At 42.1% G+C, this 19,032-nt stretch overlaps 1 protein-coding gene across 2 annotated transcripts in view; it reads right to left on the bottom strand.

Moving 5' to 3' along the window:
* The window catches only part of AP1G1 (adaptor-related protein complex 1, gamma 1 subunit), a 35,997-nt gene extending 19,862 nt beyond the window's left edge, over positions 1-16,135 (bottom strand). Inside the window, exons 1-10 of one of the 2 annotated variants that reach the window (XM_008943342.1) lie at positions 15,932-16,135; positions 11,726-11,850; positions 9,096-9,237; positions 7,755-7,851; positions 5,458-5,534; positions 4,272-4,280; positions 1,515-1,610; positions 988-1,068; positions 646-744; positions 165-220 (exon numbers count right to left, since the gene is read on the bottom strand). In XM_008943342.1, the coding sequence (XP_008941590.1) occupies positions 165-220; positions 646-744; positions 988-1,068; positions 1,515-1,610; positions 4,272-4,280; positions 5,458-5,534; positions 7,755-7,851; positions 9,096-9,237; positions 11,726-11,850; positions 15,932-16,132 (983 nt within the window). In that variant the 5' untranslated portion in view covers positions 16,133-16,135. The remainder of the gene's footprint in view (positions 1-164; positions 221-645; positions 745-987; positions 1,069-1,514; positions 1,611-4,271; positions 4,281-5,457; positions 5,535-7,754; positions 7,852-9,095; positions 9,238-11,725; positions 11,851-15,931) is intronic. The other variant, XM_008943416.1, reaches the window with a different exon arrangement.
* Between the last annotated feature and the right edge of the window lie 2,897 nt (positions 16,136-19,032).

Here is a 19,032-nt window from a genome sequence, read left to right as displayed (position 1 = left end):
AGGGCAGGGCCACAATTAAGACTTTGACAGAGAAAATAAGGCACCAAGCTAGACAATGCTTCCCACTGTGGTCTCCTGGAAAGATCTGCTTCAGCATAATCTTTATGTAATTGCTTCTCACACATTTTAATCTGGGTGTTGCCAAAACACTTCATACAACTTACCTAATATTTTTATCGTTGTTTAATAAGAAACGGCCTAGGATGTTAATGGCTAACACCTGCAGAGAGAGTTAGGGAAGGTCAGTAATCAAACAAGTCTTGCTGGTCACCTTCATTGTTTCACGAGGATTTTAAAGGCAACATATCAAAGCTACTATTGTGGCTCTTGGCCAAAAGTGTAACAAAAAACTCTAGAAGCTGCCTAAGCAAAGGAAAAGCTAAGACAAACACAGCACAAGCTCTCTCCTGCACTCAAGGGAAACAGTCTACAGGAAGTTGTTTCTTTTCAATTAAAAAAAACAAACAAAAACACAACAAAAAACCACAACCAAACAACCCACTCCACTTTCTGAAGAGGCTGCAGTCTTTTATAGAGCTAACTGTGGAGCTATGCTTGGGTGTAACAGCTTTGCTTCACATCTTCTACACAGATTGCTCTAACACAAGCCTAGAAAGAAAAAAGCCCATAGCAAAGGCAACTTACCCTCAGTCCGCTCTCAGATTTTATGTCCATAATAGTCAGCACAGTTTCATAGAGAATGGCATTTCCCACATTTTTACTTGTTTCTGTGTTAGTGGCAACCTGGGGAAAAAAAAAAAAACAAACAAAAAACACAAAACCAACAAAATAAGCAGCTCCAAGGCATTCAAAACAGATCCCCCTTGTTCTGTTCTGCAGGAAAGTAAAACTAAACACTCCCATCTATTGCTCTGCAGCAAAATCCAGCCCAACAGAGCAAGCAGCTGCATCCTCAACGGTGCTGCCGAATCCAAATGAGAAAGTGAAAAAGAAAGTTTAAGATGCTCATCAACCTTGCAAACTCACCTGTGCAAGAATATCATTCATTGCTTCACTAGAATCATCATCATTTCGCCCTAGAATTCTGAGCAACCGCAGGATTCGCACCTGTTTGACAAAACAAAAAGGAAGTTCACTGGATGGTGGCATTTGACGTCGGGCCACCAAATTCCCAGTACTCTCCCTGAAGGGCAGCAAAGGAGCAAAGCAAGCTACTGATTTCCATTTCTAGGCAAAGTTTTTATGGTTAATGCCAACAAGAAGAGGCTTATGCTGTGCTCCTCTTCCTCCCGCCAGGCAGAACTGCTGCGAGGGGCCCTGCTGCCCGCGGGGCACAGCTGTGCAGGACCACCACGGGTGGCTGCTTCTCCCTTCTGTCACAACTTCACATCCTACCACAAGGTACTACAACTCCTGTTTAAACTAAAGCAGGTGCCTTGCACTAAGGTAGAGGATGAGCATTTGCACAATGGGCTCTAAGAGAGACAACACAGCTGCTCTGAGACAACTACAGAGAATTAAAGCTGTCAATCACTGTTTACATCAGTTCTTACCTGCAAAAAGGGGTCACTGATCCCAGACACATCATGCTCTGGTGAGTATCCAGACATGATAAGATTCTTCAGAATACGAACTAATTGGGGGACAAGCTGTGAAGAAGAGAGTTTTCTTATTAGGGCATTGTTCCTCCACCAGCTTTGAAGTATAGGTCCAAGAACAAATTTTGTATTTGGAAAGCAAGTCAGTCTATGCATTCTTCCACAAAGCTTAAACTGCATACCTAGAGCTGATGCTAGACGACTACCTACAGCTTAGCCAGGGCACAGACAGAAACAGTTAAGTGGGGACCTGAGCACCATATTGTATCTTTAAAATACTAAATCTACCAGAGCTTGGCAGTTGAGACCCAAGAGAAAACAGCAACTTAAATTCTTTTCTTCATGAAAAGGGGATGTGTTGGAACTATTAAAATGGTGTAATTCCAAGACTTTGCCTGGGGGCTTTACATTTGCTCCCGACTCATTTTTAGCATACATCTCCATGGCAACATCATGCATAGCCAAGAGTTTTGACCTTTTCAAGTACTGTACTGCTATGATTAGAGTAAATTATTAAGAATTCCTTTAAGTTGGACACTCCATCCAACTTAGCTTCTAGAAAGAAAAGCTTTGTGATTTGCTTCCTCTCCAAGAGTTTCCAAATAGGGCACAGAATGGCCTTCCCTCAGGCCTCCATTGTTAGACTACTTCCCTGCAAGTAGCTCCAGTGTCCGCTCTCCTCCTCATTTCAAACTCCTCAGCAAAAGCAGCAACGTTAAACTGGCCAGTTTTTTGCTTTGCTGCTGTTAGAAGGGTTCTGCATAACAGCAGAGAAACTGATGGAAGCAATGCTACTATGCCTGATTCAGGAGCACAAAATCACATCAACTTACACTGTTCATATTTTAAACTTCCTTTCCAACTTGCAGACAAAAAAACCCACACCTTTGAGAAACAGTTCATATTCCTTGGATGTTGATGGCACTGGTCTCCCAGCAGGTATCTACCCACAGGAATAAGTTATCTTTCAAGACTTGTACACAACTCTGAAGAAATGCTACCCATTTGCAAAAGTTTGGTCCACCTCCCTCCATCTCAGGCATCTCTAGTGATGCGCTTCATAAGTCAGGGCAGCTCTGAGGAACTGTAATAGAATTTCTCTGCAGTATTGCTCACATGCTGAGCAAGCAATCAGTTTAGGGCAGAATGTGGCACATAAACCAATCATTAAAGCAGACAAGCGATAACAAAAATACTATTTATCTCCAAAAACCTTCATAGCAGCTATGACTAACAAATAGTCTCAGGGATGAAACGGAAGCTCCTTTCCAACACATCCTATGAAAAATCTTAAGGCTGAAAGACAGAAGCTGGACTGATTTTCACTGAGCAGTAAGAGAAAAACCATTCCTGGTGGATGATGTAGAGATGTAGATCTCTACAAGCTTTATTCCTTCCATAGAAAGTTTCTTTTATCCCTCTCAGTGCTGGTATTATTAAAGTATTCCAGACACTTGCTGGAGATGAGGTTACAAATTAGACAGAAGTGTTCTGGTGGCTGCACTCAGCGGGTTTTTCATTCCTGAAGCACAGCTAGCACCAGGACAGCAACATTCTTTCCTCTCAACTCTAGGCATCACAGTTATTCTGTGCATGAAAACATTCTCTACAAAACCCTTCCCAATGAATTCATCCTCAAGATTTAACAGACTGCCCTGTCCTTAAGACGGGCTACTCCTGCATACATGTACACCCACTGTGAGTCAGGGACTGCATTCACACAAAATGTTTGCCAGTGATTGCTTATAGTAAAGTTCCCACTTATGACAACATCAAATCAAGATGGTGCTTCAAATTTAGGGCAGACAGTAGCAAAATGTGCCGAAATCACATTGTGACAGAGCACAACAGCTTCATGGGGATGTACTAAATGGGCAGTATTTTCTGGACTAAAGTCCTGTATGCACTTGTCCCTGTGGAAGAAAATCAGACAAGTTTCCCCATCATCTCTTTTTATTCCTACCTTTGCTCTTCAGGAGTTACAAACTCCTCTGAAAACATGCATTCTATAAAACACAAAAGAACCACAAATTTCCTATTGTCTGCCTTAGAGAAAAATAAAGTGGAGTGACCTGTTGGAACATTCCTGGAACCCTGATTAACATTTCCCCCCCTCCCCCTTCTAACATGCAAGAGTTATCAGGATTAAAGGCAGAACAGACAGGGGGAAACATTACAGCCATGGCAATCGGTTGAGAGCCACCCTCCCACCCCCAGACTTCTGTAGTCAAATTACACCTAGCAAAAATATCAGCAAGGCAGCTGTACTTAGCAGCTCTTTGCAGCACAGCAAACCCTCTTACAGGCAACTAGGTAACAGACTTCCCCTGCTCCCTTCTGGGAATGGCCAAAGTGGCCCCATGATTTAGGCCAAACACAAAGCCCAGTTTGCAGTAAGAAGAAAGACCAAGGCTACAGTTTGCATAGACACACACACACAAAAAATATCCCTAACGTATTCCTCAAACTAGAGAGAGCTTGAGGAAAGCAGGCTTATGTTTGGAGAAGGCCACAACTGAGATTCATGGCTGTCATGGGTGCAGAGGTTTAGTGACAAGACAAGACCAGCACACGAAAGGCATTAGACAAGTATAATTGATCTAAGCATGTGACATCAATCACAAATGTGGTATTAAGAGGCAATGCCTCACAAGAGACAAATATCTACAGATTCAATGCAAGCATGCACCATCTAGAAGAATTAACTCTTACCTTTTCATTCTAACACACAGCAGGATTCCAAACAAAAGGGACAAAACAGATGAAGCAGGCATTAGGGATCAATGTTACACCATTCACAGCATAAACAACTGCAAGAGACAGCTAGAAAAGACTGTACCTAGTACTTAAATTTTGCAGCTCAGTGCTTCTGTCTCTTCCCCCAGCTATCACCTTAACTGAGCAATTAGTAGCAGGGATGGCTATCTGCAAGATGAGCCTGGCCCCACCTTCACTCCCACTCTGGCACGCAGCCAATGGAAGATGCACGCCCCGACGCTCGGATGAAGAGGACGCACTGTTTGAAATCCCTAACCATACAGACAGGCCAAGGGAGAACCACCAGCTGGGCATGCAAATAAATAAGCACCTTTAAGACTTTTCAGAGGAGCCAACACTCAGTTCTGTTCTACTAGCTTTTCTCCTTCTTTGATCAAGAAGTCAGAATAACAACCAATGAAATTTTCAGATTCCTTTCTGTTGGTAGTCTTACATATGGCAATAATACTGCACAGCAAGTTACAGTAAATAGCACAAGGAAGTTTGTGCTGGGGAGTCACAGGAAAAGCAAACATTCCTAACCAGAAGAGGAAGAGTGACACTGACTTTCAAACTCTAAGTTAAAATGGAAAATGACATAATATGGCATGCACCAGAGGTGAGGTATCTAGAGAACTAGGACTTCCATTGGTATTTTTGGCTTGAGTTCATAAAATTTTGTGGCTGTAGTTAAGGTATTCAAGTGTTGGCATAAGCTTCAGTTTTTCATCTTTGTCTCTTTACGTTTAATACATTTGTGATTCCAATGTCACTATGCAATTCACAACAGAGTGGAAAAAATCTTAAGGGAACACCAAAGGGGACACTAATCTAACTTTACGATGACCTTCATACTGCACACTCTTAATATTGATGTTTTGTAACTTACCCACTTATATTGAAGATGATTAGGGCTAGATACATACAAAATTCCTAAATTTAATGATTTTAAAACATTTTGATAACAAGCAGACAGTATCATTTAATTCTTCACCCAACTAGTTGTAAGGATTTTATTAGAAGACATGCACATTGCTTTCACTAGGGACACTAAGAGGATGCATCAGTTAAAGAAACAAGCCAACCCACCACAAACAGAACCATGAATATTAATTCTGCAATACTGTAAGTTCATGCTTACCTTTCTAAAGTGTGCAAGCATGTCTGGGCTTCTCTCACACATCTCGGTGAGGAGGACAACTGATGTGTGAAGAACACCTAAAACAGGGAGTGGGGGGAAAAGGGAGAGAAAAAAAATGTTTAACAATCTCATTGACTCCAGACGTGTGACAAAGATCCTAAGGGAACAACAGGAAATAATTTTTTAAAACATTCTTCTTGAACCCAGCACATCTAACCCAAAACACATTTGCCCTCACAGCTGTACCCAAAAGAAGCAGGTAGCAACAGGCTCATGTCTTAAAGCTGCAACTAAAGACCAAAGGAGGAGAGAAACCAGACTTTGCTGCAGAAACTTGCATACTAAACACAGTCAGATGGTAACAGACAGAGTTGAACTAAACAATCTTTAAGGTCCCTTCCATCCAAGCCATTCTATGGCTCTATACCAATATCAGACTCCAGAAGGATAATGAGTGTTAACTGCATTGCACATATTGCATTCCTCCTGCTTCCCAGTTTCCTAATGCCAGTACCCTAGCCGACCTTATGTGGTCTGAATTGTGTCTTCCTCAGGAGGTCTTGGAACTCAGTCTAGAGAAAGACTACAGTAGGCTGCTTGGTCCAGCCACTGTCTGTGGTTTGGCAGTCAGCTGCTGTGTGCCCTGCCTTAACAAAAGGCAGTCAAAGTGTCTCTGGAAATAGAAGAGGTGTGTCAGTTACAAACCACTTAACTAGACACCAATGCCATAGTGAGACAACCTTGTAAAGCATGAAACTTCAACAATGAGCATTATTTTCCATCTGCATTCAGCTCTAAGACAGCAATCCTGCTCAGATGCTTTTTCAGTCATTCATTTTCTGTAGCTTATAGTCTGTACTGGAGAAGGAGACTGGAAGCCTCTTAACAAGCAATGTTTTCTACAGATGGTGACATTTTTATTTCTCAATCTATGCAGCTATCTGACCTATTGCAGGTTCTATGCAAAATCTGATTTAAGTACCATAAATATTTATCTAGAAAGCCTGTGTCACACCCTTCTTAACACTGACACTGCTTACGTAGCACTGAGACCTCCCAAGAGGCTGCTGCTAAAGGGGTTTCACCTACATGGTACTTCAGAGAAAGCTCAACACAAAGCCTACAGCTATGACTGCTGGAAAGGAGATGCTGATTTTTAAGGATAAAGAAAGCCAAAAGGATGACCTGGTTCTTGAATTCAGCTGAACCTCGACTCAATTCTCTGCTTGGCCAAGGCCTGAAGAGGACAGAATCTTTAAAGAGGGGACAGTGGGAACAGAACAGCTCTCAGCTTTTCAGGGTTGCATAAGACAGAGGATGGATCATGTATGCCTCGCTTACTGACAGTCTTAAAGACCATTGCCTGCTTGAAGCAACGCCTTGTGTAAATGTTCTGATTACCCCACTTTAAATCAAGGTAAACCAGGTGCACACACAGAGACCACATTCCATATGCAAACTGTCCTGTACCCCAAACGTTTACAACACAGGCAAAAAAGAAAAAAAAAAAAAAGAAACAATAGTTTCTCAGGAAGCTACTGTGGCCCGTTGGGACTGTTGGCACTTACAACTACTCTGTCCTAAGACAGAGCTTCTCCCTGTTGACAGGTTTTCAGCACTGCAAACATCTACTGCAGAACTCCCAGCACACACACTTTTTTTTTTTAAGGAACGTGCTCATTGCAGATGTGCCACAGGACTCAAACTTTTGGAGGTGAACACTAGGCTTGATACAAATTAGTCAAGGTGTTAATATTAGTATTTCTCTTAAATAATCTTCTAGAAGAACTTGTGTGAGAAAATTCAAACCAAAATAATCTTGCAAAGGACTAGTAAAGTGAGGATCTGTTTTGTGAGGCAGTTCTAACTAGAAATGGCCCTGAAGAAAGACTCCCTCCTGGCAGCGATGTGGGTACGTCTGAGAACGTCTGCTAAAACAGCATCACAGAATCCTACAATGCTATGCTAACAGGGCACACAAGAAAAGGACCAAATGGTGCATTTTAGACTTCCTTTAGTCAGTGTGTGGGATAAAAACCACAAACTTCCCCATTTCACCCACTCTGAAGTATACCAAAAACACAGTGAAAGAGTTCCTTTGATCACCTATGCCATGTAAAAATCTTGCTGACCAACACATTCCCTCCTTCCAAATTACATTCTCCTTCACTGCATAGAAACACGAAGAAACAAATAACACAAATACACCTCAAAAGTTCCTTCCAAACACATGGCTTAGGTAGCAAGTGCACCATCCTGTATGGCATAGCCTTGCTAAGCAGAGTCTCAGGTATTACCGTGGTTCTTCTCATTCAGCAAGTTTTTGGTGGCTGGCAGGAACATCTCCATGAGTTCAGGCACCTTTCTAATGACATGAACAGCACACAATGCTGCCTGTATAGGAAAGACAGCTCTGTTAGTACATTCTGGAGTGACAATCACACGTTTTGAGAACATCTAGCACAGTGGGAACTATCACAGATTTCATGGTATACAAAGGCCTGGAAAGTTTATGGTATTTTTTCCATCTCTCTACTACAAGTCATACTGAACGGCATCACAGAGAAGAGTTAATAAAACTAACACAAGTGAGGAGGGGAGAAAAAAATAAGTACTGAGCTACGAAGTAATACTCCCACTTAGCACATCTCATTTTTACATTCTTCACTTAAGAAGCAATAGCAACCATGAAACAGCTCTGCCTTTAATTGGGCTACTTCAGTCCACCTTCCTGTTGCTAGGGAGGGGATAATGCACTGGAAGCAAATAATTAGGCTTATGTCAAATTATGGGTCATTTTCCTTGCCTTCAATATCATTTCCTTCCCCACAAAGAAACTTCCTCCTGCAGGTGATGTGTCCCATGAAAAACAAAACTATATATTGAAAAAAATTGCCTACTTCTTCTAGGGTACAGAGTAACATGAGACACAGTTCTCTGCAGCTGCTTAGGAACCAAGTACACTAAGGGCCTCTTCAAAGAACACAGCAATACCTCTTCAGCATTGCTTTCTGTTCAACCTCTCTCCAGATGCAGCACTAGCCAAACAAGTAACAATGCATCTCTTCCTAAATCTCTCTGATGCCCACCCTTCCCAAGACTTAACAATGACACAAATTTAAAAGAACATGGACACTTTGCAGATGCAACAGCACGTCTGTTATGCAAAAAAGACAATTTATAATTGTTTGCCCATTTCAAGCCCTTAACCTTTCTATCTCACCTACTGCTGTCACCATTATCAACAGAAGAGACCAAATAGGTTCCAATATTCAAGTATTAGCCTGCACTATTAATGATCAGAGTTTCTCTGGACTTATCTGAGAAGCCATAGAAATAAAATTGATGACTAGAAGTTTGGGGTTAATGTCTGAAGGAGTGGGCGTTCACATGAGCATCAATAACCTTATGGTAAAGAGTACCAAAACTGAAACAACCACCTCACCTGCTGGAGGCCTGTCTTTTGGAGGCTTACACACATTCCTACTACAGAGAGACAAGGAGTTTTGATCCCTGTCTTGCACACTGGGAAAATAGCCACTGTGATTCAAGCCATCTAGTATTCCAGATATTAGCAGGTATCCAATCAATCTTGAGCTTTAATCCATAACAAAGTATTCTAAAGTTCCCTGAAGTACCTTCTTCCTAAGATAGGAGTTGGAAGTTTTGAGGAGCTTTTCCACCTCTCCTGCAAGATCTCTGCACATTTCTGAGGAGCCCATGCAGCCAAGAGTGCAGAGTGCCAGCCCCTGCACATATTGCGTGCTGTGATTAAGGTCACTGTAAAGGAGAACAAAAAAAAGCCAATCAGCATGCACACCAAGCACCTGAACACACAAAAAAACAGGCACCTGTATCTACAGTCATTGAACCAGCTGCACACATGGCTCAGAAGAACTCTCCAGATTCTCAGCTATTTGGGAGCATCTTAGGAGCACTAGCAGCTTTGAGTGCATGTACCAGAGGGTTTTCTACTACTTCTACTGAGAATCCTCAATAATAAAGATAAAATACTTGGTTAAAACTATCAGGTGGGTGTCTATGGATTGAGCTGAGAAGAGGAAAGAACACAGAGTCCCATTCGCAAAATGTTTTATTTTGGAATTTGCATGCAGAAAAGAACCTCACATGAAGTACAGCCCTGCAGTGACTCTGTGGATTGTCTCAGTTTAAATGTGTTCCTGTGGCAGACTTTTGCTTCTGCATTTACAAACAAAACCATATATAAAAATCTGTGTAAAAATATCCTCTATCCTAAGTAAAAAACCACAAACCCCACCACTCACACCTTGAAAATAATCCATACAGGAATTTTGTTTAGCAATCCTAACTGTTCACATGTCTAAGGAAGTTGTGAAAGGCAGTCAATAAGAAGTTAAACCACCTAACACTAGATGCTATTCATGAGGCCAGCTACTACTGTCACACAAACTGCAAGACTAGAGCTTCCACATGGCAATCTTGACAGCCTTTAAAACAGATTTCTGCACTCCTTTTCCATCAGGCTGTTTGGTACTCATGTCACCACAGTATCCAGGGTTCAATGTGGAAGGAAGTAAAAGACACGGTTCCTGGTTTGGGAGCTGGGGGCTGCGTGACGGGAGAGCTGGGGAAACCAGTGGTAAGTAAATGTGCACGACGTGCAGAGAAGCAAGAGAGAGTATTCTGGTTGTAACATCAAGCAGCTATGGCAACATGCAGATGAAGGAACAGATAGCACATGGTACTAAATGGCTTGGTTTTTTTTGCTTCCTTCCTTTTAACAAATTTTGGGCAGCTATATAAAGTCAGGTGTAGAGCAAACACGTACTTCACGAGGGTGCTCACTTTTTTGGTATCAAAAGTCTAGGTCTCACTATAAAATAATGAAAGGCAATGCCATAAATCAAATACCTTAATATCTAGATAAAAGCAAGATGAAGTGGGAGATACAGAAACCAAAGGGGAAAGCAATAAACAACCCACTGAGGTGGTAGGAAGCTGTCCACCATTGCTCACCTTCAGTCTGACCCATTTACAGTTCAAACTCAAAACACCCTTAACACACACTCATTTTAGCATACACAATCAAGAAAGGTGTTCATCGAGCAGCCTGGTTCTAATAGAACCACCTCACAGGTATGACACTTCAATGAAAAGTCTTTCACAAAATGTCTTCTCTCCTGGACGCGAGGTCCAACGTTACCAGATCCTTCGGCCCACAGTTTGGTCAAGTTTATTTCCAAGCACTTTGAAGGTCAATACTTTACTTGCTACTATCTGGGAAGCTTATGTTCTAAAAGTAAATAATAAAAACAGATACACCACACGCGACCAAGCCACCAGAACCCAGTTCCACTCCTGCTCCCATCCATCTTGAACAGGAATGTTATTGGAAATGCACCAATCACCATCCACTAAACTGCAATGTAAAATAGTCTCAGTTTAACAGCATTGTCCTGAAAGAAAGAAAAAGTTTTAAAAAACAAAACAATTTATTTCCCATTCGCTCTTGTTGGATTTCAGCAAAATGTCAAGCAGGCAGCACATGCCAAGTTGCTGCCTGGCTTCCAAGTAAAACCATTCATCAGGACTTTTAGGCCAGCCTGAAAGGGAAAGCGGGATACACTGTCTTCATCCTTGAAGTCAGGCAGAGCTCATCAGTACAAGTCAAGTAAACAAACACAGGACAAAATAGCTGCAATATAGATAACTTTGTGATATATGATGGCTGGTCTAGCCTACAAAGTTTTAACAGTGTTATAAAAGCATTCTTATTCAACAACATTGAAAAGGTGCATGGATCTTTACTGTTGCTGCATTACAGCTTGCCTGGCTCTTTCCTACTTCAAGGTGGAATATACTTAATTTACAGAAATGCAAGAGAGCTCTTCAGAACAGTCAGAGGTCTCCTGCACTGGCAGAACAATTTACTGTGGTCATTTCCCCTCCCTGACTTTATTATATTTATCTTAACATGACCTCCAGAAACATTTTTTACCATTCCATAGCAGTGGTTACATTAAGTGTTGTTTGCCACGTACACCTCTTCAGGACCAATGCGATTTGATATTCTCTTCCCTCTAAGAAAGTTAGACAGAATCATCCAATATGGCACAATACGAGACCAGTCTCATACAGCGGGCAGCAGACAACAAATTAAAGGTACCAGTTTTCTAACACAAGGGGAAAAAACCCTAAAGTACTCAAAATACCACTTGCAGGAATATACTTTCAGATCCTGAAACCTCAAAGCAGGTGTTGATGGCGAGAGAGGTGGTACCCTTACTTCTTGATGCAATTGGTCATAAGAAGATGGACATCCTGTCTCTCATCCAGCAGCAACATGGCACCTAAATACCCAATGCGCTTGTCTGTGAATTTCTGAGAGGCAATGAGCTTGAGGCACTCCAACTGGGGAAAAAAAAAAAGGGAAAAAAAGAAGAAAACAAGACAGAATTAGCTTAAACTACTTCTTAGCTAGAGGAGAAATTTTGCATTTTGATGTTGACTTATTTAGCTGTCTCAGAATGCATTTTTTGAAGCGTATTTTATTCCCATTTTGGGGATGTGGAAAACAAAGAAAGCTTAAATGACCTGCCTGAAGCTCCCAGCAAGCCGTCAGGAAAGTCGTTAGCATCTCCTGCATCTTGAAGTAGCCAGACACTGTTGGCCTTCCACAACCTCAGACATACCAGTATGTGAGTTTATGTCAGGTCGCAAAAGTAAAAGACAACATATTGACAGAGTCAAGACACCCATCACTAAAACCAAAATAGTAAAGATCTGGAAACCTAAACTGTGTGTCACTTTTTATGTGCACTGGAAATTTCTCAACCAGGCTTAAATGGGTCCATCTAACTACCAGAGAGGATCAATCCTCTCTAAGTTGTCAAAGACAATTTTTATTTATTATGACCTGTAACTAATTTGCTAGCTAGGTAAACCTTAGAGACACTTCAGTTTTTGTGCTGGTCTGTAATCTCTATTTGAAAACGTGGAAGCTTGACTAAAATCATGTGCATTGTAGCCACTACAAGCGTCCTTCACCATGTAGAAATGTCAACTGTGTTCAGCACCATAAAGGAGATCCCCAAGATAACAAGCATAGGTGCCATCTGCATTCAGCCGATTAAGGATTTAATTGCTAACCCATTTTTAAAACGTAACACTTTCTTACTGAAGGGAAAAGAAAAAAAGGGACATCAACCACAGAGACATTCTGACATTACTAGGCACTAAAATGTTTTTCTCCAACAGATAACTGATCAAGTATAATTAATATCTACTTTCCAGACAGGAAGCAGCAGAAAAGGCTTCTCAAAACAGGTAAGAGACCTGTCCCTCACAAACACACCCCATAAGTCTGCTCTACAAACGAGCTGGGGCAGCAAGTAAGCACATACAGTGGGTTCAAAGAGGGGTCAAAGCTTCCAACAGATCCATTCTACAGGAACTAAAGGAGGGAAGCACAGGCAAAAAGACAGAGGGCAACATGAAGTTTCTCATGGTCCCTAGCTATAGGGAAGTCTGAAGACAGCAACAGACACAGTGAGATGCGAGAAGCACACACACACCACGAGGGTACAGCTGCACAGGAGAAAGAAAATGAAAGCTGTAGTGTCAAAGAAAGTGCACACTATGGCTGAGGCACCAACATGTCCTCACAAGTGCGTGGCATCAGAACACACAACTCAGCTATGCAAGAAGTGGTCACAGAGGAACACCCAGCTACAGCAGGGTGACAAACTGATAAGAAAAAGCTTGAAAGAAACTGAATTCAGTTTGCCAAGCTTAAAGAGGCTGCAAATCTAGAATAAAGAAATGCCTCTGAACAATAAGATCAGTGACCCACAAAGACAGCTGAAACTTGCACAGATGGGCAAGATCAATAAGGGATAAGGTACAGAACACTGGATATTGACCTCTTATCTTTGCAGTGCTTTGTGTAGGAGATTAATGCACCTCTGAACCAACTTTAGTCCCTAGTTGTACAAGATACTTCCTCACAGTAGCCCCTGCAAAAATGCAACATAGAATTGATATCTAAGCTACAATATAAGAGCCAGCAAAGGCAGAAGATGAATAAGAAAAGGCAGAAATAAGCTAATGACTGCAACAGATACTGTAAGATATATTTCTATCACTTTTGAATTTGAAAGTTACTTTTGAAATTTACCCTGTGAAAGGCTGATGAGTTCTTGCTTCACTTGTATATAAATACATGTGAACTAGCTTCATGCACAGCAACAGAAACGTGATCAGCTGAAGCTCCTACTAGGTCTAATTAGTGGAAGAAATCTTGATACCACTATACCACTTTCATTCAAAGGAACAATTAATCCCTGCTACATCAGTACAGTAACAGATATGTTAGTAAAGTTGGATATTATACAGGCATATAGCCAGACTAAAACCTAGCCAAGTTTTCAGTGATATACCCACTCTTTCAACTGGATTTTTTTTGCAAGTAGAAATAATGTCAATAATGAAGTTATTTAACTGTTTGCCCAGACTGCCGGAGAACTTCTGAACTTGCACAAGCAGCCTTTGCACACTCTCAAGAGACAGCCTGCCACTCTGTGCACCGCAGCACGCACCGGCTGAACACAGCGCTCGCGTTCCTGCGCACCGTATCCTGGGACCAAGGTAAGGATCCCTGGCCTGGAAAGAAGCAGATCAACCACTCACTACTTCTGACACCTTCTCTACGCTCTCTTTTATTACAGGTTACCCCCCTTCACACTGTTGGGTGAAGTCAGATGTCTGCTTCCATCTTTAAGAGAGACTGTCTAACAGCCTGTGGCTCTCTTCTGCTTTTCACCGAAACATATCTCCTGCTTATTTATTCTCTTGTGCTCAGAATCTTCCTGTCTGCAAGGCTGGACTGTCCCATCCACCAGACCCCACTGCTGGGACAGCATGTGTCTTCAGCAGGTCCTCAACTCATGCAACCCACGCTCTACTCACAGCATATTAGCACTTTGGAAGATTCCTTCCAGTCATAAGAACTGAGGGCATGCAAAGGTCTGCAGCTTACTCACTTGGACAGTGCTTGTTAAACTTCCTCCTCAGCCCTGGGCCCTGCATCCTCCTGAAAGTGCAACTGATAGACTACAAGAGAAACAAGGACACTGAATGATGTACTCTGTTCCAAAAGCAGTCAGCATGGGTGCTTCTGTTTGGACTGCAACAACCCTGGCAAGAATAGATACTGAATAATCTGGTTTACTCTTCTTCCACTGGGAATGAAGAGGTAATTTACCACTGTTGACCAAAGCAGAAAATGACAATATTAGATACTTAATTTTCCTTTTATGGGATTAAATACTTGAGTAACAAGATAAAATAATAAAAAAAAAACAACCTTAAACATGTTCCTAGCATAGGTCAAATGTAGAAATTCTATACGACACTTATTTGTAACACTTTTAATTCTTCTTGCAGCTCTTTGATACTTGGACTAATTATTTTAGCAGACTGTTTCTCTCTTGGACGAGGGAATCTGGCTATGTGAAGTGTTAAGAACAGGATACTAAACTTGCTCTTATGTAACAGCTCATTATCCTGAGAGAAGAATCCAATGCTGTAGAAGTAAGATGATGCCCTTCAGATGCAACAGCACAGCCCAGACTCACCCCCTAACACTAGGACTGTTTGGAATTTGATTCAGTGGTTTCAGTTTACTGTGTCAGTGAGATGTGTCAGGATTGGTAATTCCAATCATGAATGGATGGACATTCAAGACATGAAGCTACTTTAAGGAATCCAACAATCTGACTGACTTTTTATTTAGCTTTATGGAAGGCCAAGGTTAGATTACTACTAACAGGACACTTGCTGGCTTGTAAGCAAAACAGACTACGTCCCAAAGACTAAGCAAAGCTCAACTTGAAGAATATCCTGTAGATCAAGAAATCACATCTTCCTATCTCCCTCTTCCGCAAGCTACCCATGTCAAAAATAAGCCAAGAGATGGAGAACTCATACCAGCATTCTCCAAGACACCTGACTAAGATGGGGATAGGGAACAGCCATTTCTTATTGCTGGGAACAGACCATCTCTTATCTGCCTAGAATAGATTGCTTTAGAAGGAAGAGTATATAAAGACTCCTTTGAAGCATCTGGTATTTTCCATCAGAGACAGAACTCCAAAAGTGCTGTTTTAAACCCATCTAGAAATACTCATATGTACTGGGCTGCAGTTTAAGAACTACTGCCTTGCAGAAGCATGGATAGTGAGCAGCAGACAGCCTGTCAAAAAGCAGATGTTCTAAAAAACCCTGAGTTCCATAATAAAATATAGGTCTCCAAACAACAGAGCCCACTAACAAAGACAAAACTAACTAATGTGACTGTTCATAACTGCTCAGACAGACCTCCAGGCATCCTGAAGCAGCAGCAGGGAATGCTCCAAACAAGTCAACGTGCTCCAAACAGACAAAGCAGACTGGCATATGCCCACAGCACAGCAAGCACTGAACTCTGACCCACCTGTCCAAAATGTGCAGGGTATCCCAGCATGTGCATGTACAGCAGCTTTGCCACGTTTCTGCACCGGTACGTGTTATCTTCCTCTCGGAAGGACGACCGGATGGCAGCACATTCCTTCTGGATCATCTCACGCTCTTCTGCCTGGGTTCTTGCTGTCCGGATGGTCCGGATCAGCTCCCGCAGTCTGATGGGGGCTGGCATCCTCTGGGGGAGGAAAGAGATCCTTAACACTTGTACAGACACAACAGCTTCATCATCCGCTCCTACTTCCTCACATTTTTCTTCTTTCTTACCCTACAATTACATAACTAGAAGAATTAAGAAAATGCAAACTGCTTCAGTAGCATGGTTAAAAGTAAACTTGAAAACCAGAGTAATTCACTGTACCTCACATTCGCATTTCCAGAATACCAGAAATGGGAAGTGGTATGCTCTGAGCTAGCTGTCAGGCAGAGGTAACGTGACTCCTCACCTGAAAGGGGCAGAAATGGCACGCTGCAAGGTGTGCTCTCATATTTACACCACCTGCCTCTCTCCAGAAAACTCAGGCTCCACAAAGAGCTGATCCAAAAATCATGACAACTTGGGACAGAAATGCTTCACAAAAAGCAGTGTTGTTTAACAACCAGTACAAGATTTCATACAAGTGTTTCAGACAGCCATGCTTCAAAAATTCTACAAACTTGTGCCATACACGCTTCCTTCTCAGAAGCATGGAAATCAGTAGAAAAAGCAGACAGAAGAGCAAACCCAGCTGTGTAGATATTTCAGAGAACTTATTTTAAAAATAAATAAGTCAGGTTAACAACATCCTTTTATTATACCCCAAACAGAACAGTCCTTGCTAAAACAAACCTATCACATTACTGTCTGGTGGCACTGGTATAAAAAGAGTGTGCAAGGGAAGTGTATTCTGCATGAACTCCAGGTAGTTTCACTGTACCAGACTGAATACTGATGGAGCCAGCTGACCTAGAGAGCAATTTAGTCAGAATTCTGAGCACCTCTCAAGAGGAAAACTTCTCTCAAACAAAAGCCAAGCTTCAGAATGATGTTCAACAGTTAAACACTCTAGGTCATGCTCACCAAAGCTAACTTTGACTTCCTGGGAGGTCTGACTACGCAAGCACCCCTACAGTCTACTTTCCTCCATGCTACACTGTCAATGTAACCAAGTCCTTCTGATAACAGAAAATGTCATGCCAACTTGTAAAAAGTTGCCATGGCAGTCTACTACAGGCTTTGTCTGGGTCACCGTCCTCCCAAAATGGAGTGTCACACATTTTAAGCACGGCCGTATCACAGAGATGCACAGTCAGATGCTGCACCAACTGGCTTGCATGACAGGCTGAGCAGCACACAGATTAGCAAGGGGCTTGTTTGCTGCGGACGCTTCATAGTCCAGTTCCCTACCTTTATACCTGTAAACTCTGAACTTACAGAGATGCAAAGTAATCCATTTTGAAAATGGAAGAGACCTTTATTCTGCATAAGGAAACTCTGCCCCAAAATGCTGACACATGCAGGACGAAGATTACTGGACAAGTAAATTTGTCTTGCCTCTCCATGTGAATTTGTAACATTTTCTCACATTACTGTGATATGAATAAATTAACGCTTACTATGCATTCAGATGCTGCACCAACAAGCATCACAGAAATGGTCAGGAGAAAGTAAAAAAACCAAAACCCTGTCTCCTGAACAGTAGTTGCACATGCAATAAAGGCGGCTTTGGAATGTGGCAGTGACGTCCTTTTAACGCGGCTTGTGGCGCTCCTGCACCGCGCAGCCCCTGCTGGCACAGCAGCGAGCTACACGCTGCGGGAAAGCCCTTCGGGAGAGGAGTCTAAACCCTTCAGGCAGACCCCTGCTCTTCAGCTGCCAGCACTGGGGCAGTGCCAGAAGAGGGATCTTCCAGCAGCCAGTTCAGATTGCAGGGTCATGACAAAAAAAGCCTGAGGAGCCCGCTCTGAACGAGGAGCAGCATCCTCAGACACACCTACAGACTGTGCATGGTCTCTGGACACTGCAGATGACACAGTCTCAAAGCAGCTCGTACAAAGAATTTTTGAAAACATTATTTGGCCAAATTGGAATACTATTTTCACCAGTGCCACAAAGAATGCATCCTCAAAACAAAAGGAAAACTCCCCCACACTCATACGGAGAGCTCAGCCAGAAGCATAGAGGTTTCAAAGCTTTTCAGATAAAAGGTAGTTTAATTCTATCCATTTTCTGCAGCATCCTCCCTATCCACCCACACGAAAATACTTCTCCTATTCCAAGAGAGCAAAATATTTTTCCAAAATCCTCTGAAAAGCCTCTGCCAAATAGTTTGCTTGGGAAATTTCAGAATGAGCACTGTAGAACTATCAAAAAAAACCCCAAACCACAAAACGAAAAAACAAAACATAACTAATACCATGTATTTAAATGACATGTAAAATTAAGGTAATTGGGCAAGAGTTAATTATCGCAAGCTAGAGTTCCAATATAGCAAGTGTCAGCTATTTCTTAATTGTCGTTTGGTTATGCTGCTTTTCTCTGTGGCTATTTACTCTCAGTGAAGAAGTACAAACAGATTAACTGTGTGCCATCACTGGAGACTTGTTAACTTGCTGTTAATTACACCCTAATACATGCCCCAAAAACTGGTTTGTGTAAGGCGATCCTTACAGCCTGCCTTCAGAGCTGAGAGTCTGGATAAAGACTTAAGGCAGGAAACTATCATCCAATAAGGCAGGATGCAATCCCCTCCCAGATTTTATGAATCCTTGTAACAACACTTGCTTAAGTTCATGTTTCTTTCTGTTTGCATCTGTCATACTGGAGTGGTCCCAATCTCCTATAAAAACTACCCTAAATTAATTCAAGTCCACCCCTCATTTCTACAGTAGTCTTCAATTTAATCTACTAAATGAAGAATATGATCTGCCAACCCTTCACCGTCCTAAACAGGCAAAGAAGGCAGAAAGCAGACCAGGAATGGCCACAGCACGTCTGACAGAAGCCCCTGCCCGTTCAGTATCCTGGCTAGCAACAGCAGACGCCTAGAGAGGAGTGCAAGCAAGCAGGCTGCAGCACTTCCTCAGAATTCTCCT

This window comes from Merops nubicus, unplaced genomic scaffold, assembly GCF_000691845.1.
Source record: "Merops nubicus isolate BGI_N331 unplaced genomic scaffold, ASM69184v1 scaffold9980, whole genome shotgun sequence".
NCBI classification, from domain to species: Eukaryota; Metazoa; Chordata; class Aves; order Coraciiformes; family Meropidae; genus Merops; species Merops nubicus.
The sequence above is the reverse complement of the archived record's forward strand: the minus strand, read 5'-3'. Positions and strand labels throughout refer to the sequence as shown.